The sequence below is a fragment of the Peromyscus californicus genome, unplaced genomic scaffold (genome assembly GCF_007827085.1).
Source record: "Peromyscus californicus insignis strain IS unplaced genomic scaffold, ASM782708v3 Scaffold_16__1_contigs__length_79575227, whole genome shotgun sequence".
NCBI lineage: Eukaryota > Metazoa > Chordata > Mammalia > Rodentia > Cricetidae > Peromyscus > Peromyscus californicus.
Window position 1 is genome coordinate 72625720 of NW_026294458.1, and position 11860 is coordinate 72637579.

General features: G+C 46.6%; 1 protein-coding gene across 2 annotated transcripts; it reads right to left on the reverse strand.

Moving 5' to 3' along the window:
• Positions 1 to 6390: 6390 nt before the first annotated feature.
• Dnajc28 (DnaJ heat shock protein family (Hsp40) member C28) lies at positions 6391 to 11860 on the reverse strand. 2 transcript variants are annotated; one of them, XM_052741173.1, is made up of 2 exons: positions 11642 to 11860; positions 6391 to 10041 (listed from the first exon to the last, which is right to left on the reverse strand). In XM_052741173.1, the coding sequence occupies exon 2, from the start codon at positions 10012 to 10014 to the stop codon at positions 8863 to 8865; it is 1152 nt and encodes a 383-aa protein (XP_052597133.1). In that variant the 5' UTR covers positions 10015 to 10041; positions 11642 to 11860; the 3' UTR covers positions 6391 to 8862. The 2 variants fall into 2 exon arrangements, with proteins under 2 accessions (XP_052597133.1, XP_052597132.1); XM_052741172.1 differs by having other exon boundaries at positions 11632 to 11860.

Here is an 11860-nt window from a genome sequence, read left to right on the forward strand (position 1 = left end):
GATGGCTTCAAACTCAGAGAGATCCGCCTGCCTCTGCCTCCCAAGTGCTGGTATTAAAGGCTTGCACCACCATAGACAGGCCAAACTTGGAAATTTTATCTTCTCCCAAGACCAAATCAAAAGGCCTGGCTTTCTGTTGGAAGAGTCCCATTTTCCCCACATTAATGATGCAGGCCACTGTCAGTATGGTGAAGATGCCGGTAAGCCACAAGCCACATGGCAAGGTATAGATTTATAGAAATGGATTAATTTAAGATGTAAGAGCTAGATAACTAGAAGCCTGAGCCATTAGGCCAAACAGCTTGAATAATATAAGTGTCTGTGTGTTTATTTTATAAGTGGGTTCCGAGACTGGCAGGACTTGGCGGGAGCTGGAGAGAAATTCTCCAGCTACAAATGGCACCCATCGTGTTGGCAAGGCCCACCTAAAATCTGAGAAAAAAAATTCTAAAACAGAGCTAAAAACAGTTCCTAGTTGTCTTTCTTAAGTTAGCAGCAGCCTGTGTGTTTGAGCTACTATAGTGGGTTGGTGGCACGCTCGACCTGCAGTATGGCGGGAATGAGGCCTCTGCAAGTGGCACATTAAGCTGCATGGTGGATTTAGCCTTTGCTAGTACAAAACAAAAAAAAAGAGGTTTCTGGGCTACACGCTGCTTTGATAGAAGCATAGACCCACTATGTCTGAGAGTTGATGGCTCCCAGAGCTGGTGGAAAATGTATCACCACTATGTTGAGAAGCTGAAGTGGGCGGAGCCAGCAGCCACAATGCCTGGTTCAGTCTTAGAATGCTGCAGTTTAAAGCAATAGGCTCAAGGTAATATAAAAAACAAGCCACGTAAAGACGGCTACCACACAGAGAATCTAGATTATGTTCTCTTTGATATTCGTAACTGAAGAAAAACATTTGATTGCAAAAGCTGTTGAGTTATGCCAAAATGTATATTTTAAAGGTACCTTGACTTCAAAATTTGGATGTAAGGATATGTTGCTTTGGAAAGGAGGCTCTGCTTTTGTTTCCACAGAAAGCCAGAGGCTATGGATTTGTTCCAGATTAAGATACATCAGGTTTGACCAGCCAAGACCCCCTGAAAGGTCTCTGATGACATCAAGGCCCAGATGATCCAACATCCAGAATGGTTTCAAGGCAACTGGCTCAGACGATACAGCCTCACGGACTACTCCATGATCCTAAAATTTTCTTTGTTTCCCCAGAAGATACAGTGTGCCCCTCCAGCAGGAAGTAGTAAGAGAAGCTATGCCCAAATTCCCAAATATACCAAACTGGCTTTGGAGATGAGTAAAAGTGAAAACCTTCCATTTAAAAAAAAAAAAAAAGAAAAGAAAAAAGAAAAGGGGAAGTGCTGTTGGATGGTCTGTATGTCAAATTACTCTGATTGGTCAATAAATAAAACACTGATTGGCCAGTGGCTAGGCAGGAAGTATACACGGGAGTAACAGAGAGGAGAATTGAGAGAACAGGAAACTGGGGGGGGAGACACTGCCAGCTGCCGCCATGACAAGCAGCATGTGAAGATGCCGGTAAGCCACGAGCCACGTGGCAAGGTATAGATTTATGGAAATGGATTAATTTAAGATGTAAGAACTAGATAGCTAGAAGCCTGAGCCATTAGGTAGGCTAAACAGCTTAAATAATATAAGTGTCTGTGTGTTTATTTTATAAGTGGGCTCCAGGACTGGTGGGGCTTGGTGGGAGCTGGAGAGAAATTCTCCAGCTACAGTATGGGCCATCTGAAGGAAGACAGAGCTGGGAGTGGTGGCACATGCCTGTAATCACTTGGGAGACTGAGGTCAGAGGATCGATCACAAGGTCAAGGCCTGTTGGACTACACAGCAAAAGACTCACAGCCAAAACCACAGCAGCTGTCCACTCGTTCTTTAGGCAAAGCTCTCTGAGTCTCTCAGGGCAAATCATGGTCTGGTCTCAGTTCTGTTCCAATATCTGTGATAAACACCATGACCAAAAGCACCTTGGGAAGGGGAGGGTTTATTTCAGCTCATAGTTATAGGGCAGTCAGGGGAAGAACTCAAGCAGAGACCTCAGGAGAATTCTGCTTAATGGTTTGGTCCTCTGGCTTGCTCAGTCTGCTTTCTTACACACCCCAGGACCACCTGCCCGGGGAGGGCACCTCCCAGTGTGGGCTGGGTCCTTCTATCTCAATCATCAATGTAGAGAATTCTCCCACAGGCTTGCCTAGATGGGGGCATTTTCTCAATGGAAGTTCTCTCTTCTCAGATGACTTCAAGTTGTATCATTTTGGGGAAAACTGAGCAGCACAGGTGTATACTGTTAGGTTTGGATGGCTTCAGTGTGCCCCCAACATTTCAGGTGTTAGAATTTGGGCCCATAGGATGGTACTATTGAGAGAGGATATGGAGTCTTTTTTTTTTTTTTAAAAGGTTTATTTATTATGTATACAGTGTTCTGCCTGTATGTATTCATGCATACCAGAAGAGGGCACCACATACAGATGGTTGTGAGCCACCATATGGTTGCTGGGAATTGAACTCAGGACCTCTGGAAGAGCAGCCAGTGCTCTTAACCTCTGAGCCATCTCTCCAGCCCCAATATAGAGGCTTTTGAAAGGTAGGGGTCCGGGTTGGGGATTTAGCTCAGTGGCAGAGCACTTGCCTAGCAAGCACAAGGCCCTGGGTTCGGTCCTCAGCTCTGGGGCAGGGCGGGGGGTCGGTCTTTAGGGCTGGGGATGTAGCTTACATGGTAGACTGCTTGCCTCGTGTGCTTGAAGCCCTGGGTTCAATGCCCGGCACTACATAAACCCAGCATGGTGGCACATGGCTATCATCCCAGCACGCTGAGTAGATAGATACATAGAAAATTTAAGGCCAGTCTTGGGATACATGAGACTGGTTCAAAAATAAATAACTACATACATATATACATAAATACATTAATAAATAAGTGGACCTGGTGCTATGGCACATGCCTGTGCACCAGGGAGGCAGAGGCAGGAAGATCTCTATAATTTCCAGGCCAGCCTGGTCTATGTGGTGAGATCCTGTCTCAAAATAAATAAGTAAAAAGATAGATAATCAGCAGGATAATCAGCAGGAGTTGGTGGCAGGCAAGAAAGGGCAGTGGGGTGAATATGATAAGAATTTATACACGTATGAAAATGTCATAATGGAGCCCATAATTATGAATAATTACTAAGTGTTAATAAAAAACACATCAAGTGGGATCTGGAGTCTGTCATCCCAACACCTGATGCAGGGACTGAGACAGGAGGACAGCTGTGAGTGTAGGTCAACCTGGGCTATGGAGACTCTGTTTCAAGAAACAATCCCACCAGTGTTGGAGGTGGGCCCAGTGGGAGGCCCCTAGTTTAATGAGGCACATGTTCCAGGAGGGGATTAGGGTGTATTACACAGGACTCTCGTTAGTTCCTTCCAAAAGGTTATTGCAAAAGCGTGAGCCTGGCCCCACCCAGTTTCTCTCTGGCTTCCGGTTTCCAGATGCAATCTCTCAGGCTCCAGCCATGATGTGATGCAATCGAGAGAACCCATCCATGCCAGGGCTGGTGGCAGTGCTGTACCCTTGGCGCTCAATGCTGTGAGTTACGTAACTCCCTCTTATTAATAAAGTTAGCCCTCCCCGGGCATTCCACTGTAGTAACACCAGATGGATTAGTACCCTGTGGCTGGGTGAGAGTGTGGCAGAGCCAAGCTCACTTGCGACAGGAGGCAGGAACCAGCCGCAAACACCAGTGCACAAACTCCTTGCAGATCTTCCGCTGCACAGATGTCTTTACCCGTGGACCCCAGGTAGGCACCCTCCCCACAGCTGTGGGTCTGAGAACATCCTTCAGCTCACTGAGGTGTGTTTGAATGCGTCTGGCCTCTTGTCTCTTAGGGGTGCTGGGGAATGCTTGTGTTCAAGTCAACCACCTGTGAAGATAGTGCCCTCCCACAGGAAGCCAGATCTTTGACATTGTGATTGGTGGCAAAGAAAATCCCATTGTCCCTAGGCCCTGCTCTAGATTTTGGGTGAGCAGAGGCATGGTTTGGGTCCCTAAGGGTGTTCCTCTGAGGTGGGATGATAGTGGCCCCGTCACTCTCCAGCAGCCTGGGAACCTAGCTTGATGGCACCCTGGAGTAAGCGACGGGTGAGGTGGTCCCATCCTCAGGACTGTTTTCCTTTCCTTATGTCTGAGTCTTAAGTAAAAAGATTGGACTGGATGTTCCGATCTAGGGTCAGCTGTTGGTGTCGGGGCTATTACGACATTTCTGTTTATCTTTAAACACCGATGCAGAGGGGTCCATTGTCCTCTGTCTAAAGCCAGGTGGCAGTGATGACAGACACACCAAGGAGTCTGTATCCCAGGGCTACATTTAAGGGTAAGGGGTCCATTTGGCCCCCTCAATTAAAGACTTCTGAGAATTCAGATGAGGGATGATAGATGTCGTAACCTCAAAAGACAGCGAATGACCAAAACACTGTCAAAAGGGAAAGGTGGTATTTCTTCTTTTTTGTTTATTTGTTTTGTTTTTTTGAGACAGGGTTTCTCTGTGTAGTTTTGGTGCATGTCCTGGATCTCGCTCTGTAGACCAGCCTGGCCTTGAGCTCACTGCCGCCCACCTATGAAAGATGGTATTTCTAAGAACAGGTAAACCATCAGTCAGCCAGTGGCACTGGGACGCTCCTTCCTAGGCCTGGACTCCTCTTAACTAAGCCTCTAAGCTTGAGCTTTGTTTTCCTTCCCCATTAATTTGAGACAGTGTCTCGCTCTGTAGTCCTCGCTGGCCTGGAACTCACCATCAAATTTGCCTCAAGATCACAGCGATCTCCCTGCCTTTGCCTCCCTCCCAAGTGCTGGGATTAAAGGCCTGGCCTAGCATATTATTTCCGATGCACTTCCTGTTACCAGCTGCTGGGGGTCCCCTCACTGGGTTTCTCCCACCTTTTGGGACTTTTCTGAACCCTTCATGACTGAATGATGTGAATTTCCTTGTCCCTGGAAGTATTATCTCTCCCTTTGACAATGTATAGTGGCTGTTCTCATGGGGTTCAGTTTTAGGGCTGAGGTACCAGCATACTGCCGGAGGCTGAGACTCGGGCATATGGATCAGAAGCTCTAGCCTCAGATCGCTGGGCCAGCCCTGGTCTTAAGAGTTTGAAAAATGACAGAGAGAGAAAGAAGCAGTGCAGAGGGGGCTGAGGAAAAGGCAGGGCGCCCTGTGTCTTAATGTGCTCTGAAATGGCGAGAGGTAGTTTTGTCAACCTGGCCTAACCTCAGAATCACACGGGGAGAGTCTCAGCGAAGGAATCCCCAGATCAGACTGGCCTCGGGCATGCCTGGGGCTCGGGGTGGGGTTCTTGCTGGCCTCGATTGATGTGGGAAGACTTACCTAAAAGGGGGCCCACACTCTTCCCCAGATTTGGGTCCTGAATTGTAAGGTAGGAAAAGTTCGCTGAGCATGAAGCATGCGTGCATTCGCATCTCTCTGCTCCCGCCTGTGGGTGTGACATGACTGGCTGTGTCAAGTTCCGGTGCTTAGCCTTCCCTGCAGCAATAGATGGTGACCGGGAATAGTGAGCTGAAAATAATCCTTCCTCCCCAAACTGCTTCTTGCCAGGGTGTTTAATCCCAGAAGCAGCAAGGAAGTAGAATGCTGATCAGTCAAGCTGGAGAGCTGACAGATGAAAAGCTAAAAGGTCAGCACTCGGAAGCACAAGCATTCATTCCATTTCAGCAAACCTGCCCTGAGAAGGGTTACTAAAATGAGACTGCTTTTACACCAGTGAAGTTTCAATGTGAAGATTGATGTCACAGTCAGATGTCTATCATCCGCCAAAAAGATTTGAAGGAGCTGGGGTTGTAGCTCAGCCGGGAGAGTGCTTGCCCAGTGTGTGTGAAACCCTGGGTTCTGGTCCAGCGCCACATGAACGGGGTGCAGTGATGCACACTGTACTCCCAGCACCAGGGAGGTGGAAGCAGGAAGGTCACAAGATCAAGTCATCCTTGGCTACATAGTGAGTTTGAGGCCAGTCTGGACTACACGAAACTGCTTCAAACAATAAAATAGGAAAAGGGGGGTGGGGAGAGATGGCTCAGTGGTTAAGAGTACCTGCTGCTCTTGCAGAGGACTTGGGTTCAATTCCCAGCACTCATATGGTAGCTCCCAACTGTAACTCCAGGCCCAAGAGATTGGCCCACTTCTGGCCTCCTGGGGCACCAAGCATGCAGATGGTGCACGTGCATACATGCAAGCAAAACACCTACACACATATAAATAAGTAGAAAAATTTTAAAGAAAATAATAACACAAGAATAAAAAGGATTTCAAACTCCACTTAGATTGTTAAAATGTGGTTATTATTTACTTTTACTTGTTACAGAACAAGGGACTGAATGATCATTCACGTAACTTTATTAATATAGACACTGGTGAACAAAGTGAACGGGGCTAGAATAGTTCTCTTGTAAATTCACTTTCTCATGGACAGTGCTGAAAATTATTTCAGTCATGTTTACTCCAAACTCGATTTTTTAACAAGAGTCACAGAAAAACAGGCTTCTAAAATATTCTGGAACTAGGCCGGGCAGTGGTGGCGCACGCCTTTAATCACAGCATTCGGGAGGCAGAGGCAGGCGGATCTCTGTGAGTTCCAGGCCAGTCTGGTCTGCAGAGTGAGATCCAGGACAGGCGCCAAAGCTACACAGAGAAACCCTGTCTCAAAAAAAAAAAAAAAAAAAAAAAAATCTAGAACCATAGCTCTTATCACAAAGCCATATTTCATGTTGACAATTTCATTTATAGTAATATATATACATATATATGTATATATGTATGTATATATATATTTATTACTATCATCTTAGAAGCCAAATAACTCCAACTAAAAGAAAGAAATCACATATTGTGCCAACTAGTGGCTGATCATTGAAGCAGAAAGGCCCCATCTTCCTTCTGAGGATGTAGGTTTGTTTTAATCGTTACAATCTTTCCAGAATGATTTGTTGGCCCCAAATCAGCGTTGGGAGCCGTTCTTCCGAATCCCACCTCTCTGCTCTCTGGAGATGGACTGGTTCCTCTCCACCTGCCTCGGCATCCTCCTAGGTACCCAATACTGTGCTCAAAAGCAACTAGCCACGCCCGAGAGCCCCAGGTTTTCTAAGGAGACAGGAACAATAAACAATCTTGTCAGTCCGTCACTTGCCAAAGATGGCAAGGAACAAACTTCAGATACCTCATTATCAAAGGGTCCCCAAGATGGGAAGCTGGGTCCCCAAGACAGTAACTAAGGGTTCTTACGTTGCTGAAAGTCTCTGGGGAGTCTGGTTTAGGACACTGTGGGGCTTAAGGAAAGTTGGTGGAAACCGAGCATTTCAACTTGTGATCAGAGAACAAACTAGATGTGAACCCTTACCTTTGCATTGACCTTAGGGACATTTGCCCCCTCTGAAAGTTACAAAAATATATTCAGACTCTTTAGCATTGAAACCTATTCTCAGAACTTTTTTTTTTTTTTTTTTTTTTTTTTTTGGTTTTTCGAGACAGGGTTTCTCTGTGTAGCTTTGCGCCTTTCCTGGAACTCACTTGGTAGTCCAGGCTGGCCTCGAACTCACAGAGATCCACCTGCCTCTGCCTCCCGAGTGCTGGGATTAAAGGCGTGAACCACCACCGCCTGGCTATTCTTAGAACTTTTTAATCAACTAGCTTAACCGATTAACTTCTCTAGCCAATGGATCCTAAAGGTTAGCCCATGTACTTGCTCAGTGTTTTCTTTGTCCAGTGCCCACAGGGAAGGACTTTTTAAGTGCAAGAGTCCCAATATGCTATTTCCTGACCTTCAATGATCGTCTATCCAGCAGATCTCCAAAAGCCTTTCAACAGTTTGGAGCTTGAATAAGCTCAGGATACACAGTAGCAAACTACAAAAAGCACCTGTCAGCTGGAGATTTTTAATTTATTATTTATGTGTGTGTATATCTGTGTGTGTGTGCGCGCGCTCGTGCGTGTGCCCTGTGCACACACATGCAGGTGCCAGCAGAGGCCTGAAGAGGGCACTGGATCCCTGCAGCTCGAGTTCCAGGCAGTTGTGAGCCTTCTGAAATGGGTGCTGGGAATTGAACTCTGGTCCTCTGCAAGGGCAGCAAGGAGCATGCACTCTTAACCCCCCAGGGGCTTTTTCTCCAGCTCCCCCCCCCCTTTTTTTTTCTTGAGATTATTAAATTTCATTTGGAGACTTTAGTTGGTTAAATCTCATTACAACTTAGAACTTCTTCAGTTTTGTGTTTCAAAAATACATCTTTTGGTTTTGTTGTTTAAATACCTATGTTTAGAAATGTCAACCTTGCCGGGCGGTGGTGGCTCACACTTTTAATCCCAACACTCTGGAGGCAGAGGCAGGTGGATCTCTGTGAGTTCGAGGCCAGCCTGGGCTACTGAGTGAGCTCCAGGAAAGGCGCAAAGCTACACAGAGAAACCCTGTCTCGAAAAACCAAAAAGAAAAACTGGGGGAAAAAATGTCAACCTTTAAGTCCCTAGAGTTTCAAAGAGCACCGAGGCTTCAGGAATGCCCTGTGTGGGTCACAGATCTGAGTCTCAGTCCTACCCATCGCCTGACGGATTGACCTTTCCTTTAGCAGGATCTTTTTCTTGCTACATCCTTATAGCAATACTGACTGAATTTTCTCTCGACTTGGTTTCTTGCGGTTTGATTAGTTCTCTGAAAACTACAAAGGGGTATGATTAGTTCTCTGAAAACTACAAAGGCACACAATTCTTGAGTCCCTGAGGCATAACAATCAGGTTCTACATCTGGTGTCAGGGCAACTCAAAACTGACCAGAGCAGTAAATGACCGTGAACATCAAAAGGGTCAAATTTTAATGAATTTCCACAGATTCACCCAGTTTAGAAAGCCCGTCTTGACTCCGGGGGTTTTCTCTTCTTCCTGGTTAATGTCAGCTGGGTTTTCGTCTGTGATTTCTTTTGCTTCTGTGAAGGCCTCATACATTTTCTGGACTCTGGTCACTTCTTTCTGGGCATCAAAATGGACTTTCTGCCTGGTTAGAATGGGAACAATCAGGTTGAAGTCACTGATCCGCTTGTTTAGCTTCCGGATGTCTTCTTGAAACTGCTCACACACTTGGTTCCACTGTTTCTGGCCCCCGGGTGTCAGCGGGTTACCGAGCTTCTTCCTAGACACTAAAAGTGCTTCTCGAAGTTGCTCGATGGTATCCTTGATTTCCTTCTGCATCAGAATCCACTCTGGTTGGTAGCCATTATCTATCAATATTCTGTTTAGGTTGTGAGTCATGGGATCAATATACGAACAGCCAGAAAACTTCTTCAGAGGCTTTCCTTTCCCGCTGAGGTTGTCGAAGTCTCCTTTTGCCATCGACTCCTGAATGAGGTCCTCCACCAGGCGCTCGATGGCTTGAGTTATCTTTCGTTCTTTGCTCTGTCTTACGTCTTGGACAGTTATGCTATTAGCAAAGTGCTCCCTCTGGAGTTTCTGCTTTTGGTATTCCATCACCTGCTCCGTTGCACGGTCTGCCCTAAACTGTCTGTACTGTCTCTCTCGTTGACTTGGTGTCCCAAAGCCAACGCCTTCAAAGCTTAAATAATGTCGGTGCTGAGGTGTTCTATATTTGAATTTTTCCTCTTCTTCTTCTGTGTCTTCAGCTTTGTTCTCTCTGGCACGTGTTTGTTCTATGACATGGGAAAGCACATTCCTATAAGCTTCTTCGATCTTTATAAATGTTGCAGAATCAGCCTTATCAGAGCCGCTGTCTGGGTGATACTGCTTGGCAAGCTTATGGAAAGAGTCCCTAACATCGTCTGCAGAGCATCCCTCATCTAGGTTCAGCAGCCTGTAATATTCCTTGATCGTCTTCTTGGATTTATGGGTGGAGAGCATCCTAGATCCAGGATCTGAAAGCATTTTTACCCCATGAGGAGGCAATGAAGTGCTCATTAGATGTGGTCTTAAGATCTGAGCCATCTTCATGCTCATTGTGTTCATCATTGATTCGGAATTCTTCCTAGCAATGGTCTACAAAACAGCAAAGAGCAACCAACCTGTATTATCAGTCATTTTCTTTTTTTCACCAACAAAGTAAATTAAGGTGTACTTAGTAAGCACCGATTCTTGGGGCAAGAGAATGGAGAGAAGTTTGGTTCCCAGCACACAAATGGCAGCTAACAAATGTTCCTAACTTCAGTTCCAGGAGGTCTGACACCTTTGGGCCTACTCAGGCATTGGATGTACATGATGCTCAGACATACATGTAGGCAAAACACCCATATGCACATAAAAAGAAAGAGAAAAGTCAGTTCTTTGTAACAATGTTGCTATGCAAAATATATACATTTTTATATTTATATATTTTACTGATGTTAGCTAGAGGGTGGACACTGATGTTTAGAAATTACATATTGTGACACAATCTGAATTCTTCTACTTACCAAGAACCTAGATAGTTCTTTTGTTTGTTTGTTTGTTTTTTGTTTTTTGAGACAGGGTTTCTCTGTGTAGCTTTGCGCCTTTCCTGGAACTCGCTCTGTAGACCAGGCTGGCCTCGAACTCACAGAGATCCGCCTGACTCTGCCTCCCAAGTGCTGGGATTAAAGGCTTGTGCCACCACTGCCCGGCCCCAAATAGTTCTTAGAATTCCCCTAATCCAATTTTCTCATTTTATAAGAAAGCAGGGGGCTGGAGAGATGGCTCAGTGGTTAAGAGAACTGACTGCTCTTCTAGAGGACCCAGGTTCAATTCCCAGCAACCACAAGGCAGCTCACAACTGTCTGTAACTCCAAAATCTGACACCCTCATGCAAATAAATACATGCAGGCAAAACACTAATGCAAATAAAAATAAATAAATTGAAAAAAGAAAGCAGGCCTAGAAGGTTAAGCAAATCAATTAAATAACATTACAAGGTATGACAAATGATTAGGGCTGGGGAATTGGCTTGACTGGTTTTTGTTTGTTTTTTTGAGACAGGGTTTCTCTGTATAGCTCTGGCTGTCCTGGAACTCACCCTGTAGACCAGGCTGGCCTTGAGCTCACAGAGGTCAACCTGCCTCTGCCTCCAGAGTGCTGGGATTAAAGGTGTGCGCCACCACTGCCCCGCAATTGATTTAATTGTATCCTCAGCAAATTGCAAATTTCCCCAAGCACTTCTTTTTTTTTTTTGACAGATAGTGTAGCATGGTCGTCATGAATACTTGTTGCACACCAAACAGGGAGCATCAGAGAGACAGGGACCCAGTGTGACACTAGACTAAACAGAGTACTGCGTGCAACCGACTTTAAGCTCCGCACCTCACTATCTGCCAAGTGCTGGGGGGTGGGGGGAGAGGGGAATGAAAGCTGAGCGATCCCCAGCCTTATTAAAAACGCATGGTCCTGTGGAGAAGAAAGACACTGGACACTGACAAGAGACGATGACGTACTGGAGGATCACTGGATGTGAATTTACTGGACGTTTGATTGTAAGGCGTGTTTTAGAAGCTATGGGGACCCCGATGTCATAGCAGAGGGGTCAGTGGACTTCAGGGTTGTCTGGAATGCTGGCAGCTCTGCTCCCCGTGGTGAGGGGTGTCTCAGGACGGTGTCAGTCCCGCGGCACCCCCTACTCACCTTCACTCACCCGCTGTGGGCTCAGCGGCTCGCGGCCCCCGCTGCGCCTCTGCGCTAGCACGCTCGGCCCCCTCCGTCCCGGCCTCCTCTGCCGCGCTACCCTGCGGAGCCCTTGGTCATACCTCACTGCGACAGGCGGCCTCCCTCAGCCGGGAGAGCCATACCCCCGGGGACGGAGGACAAACACCTACCGACGCCCGCCCGTTGAACCCGGGGGCGACAGGCTCCG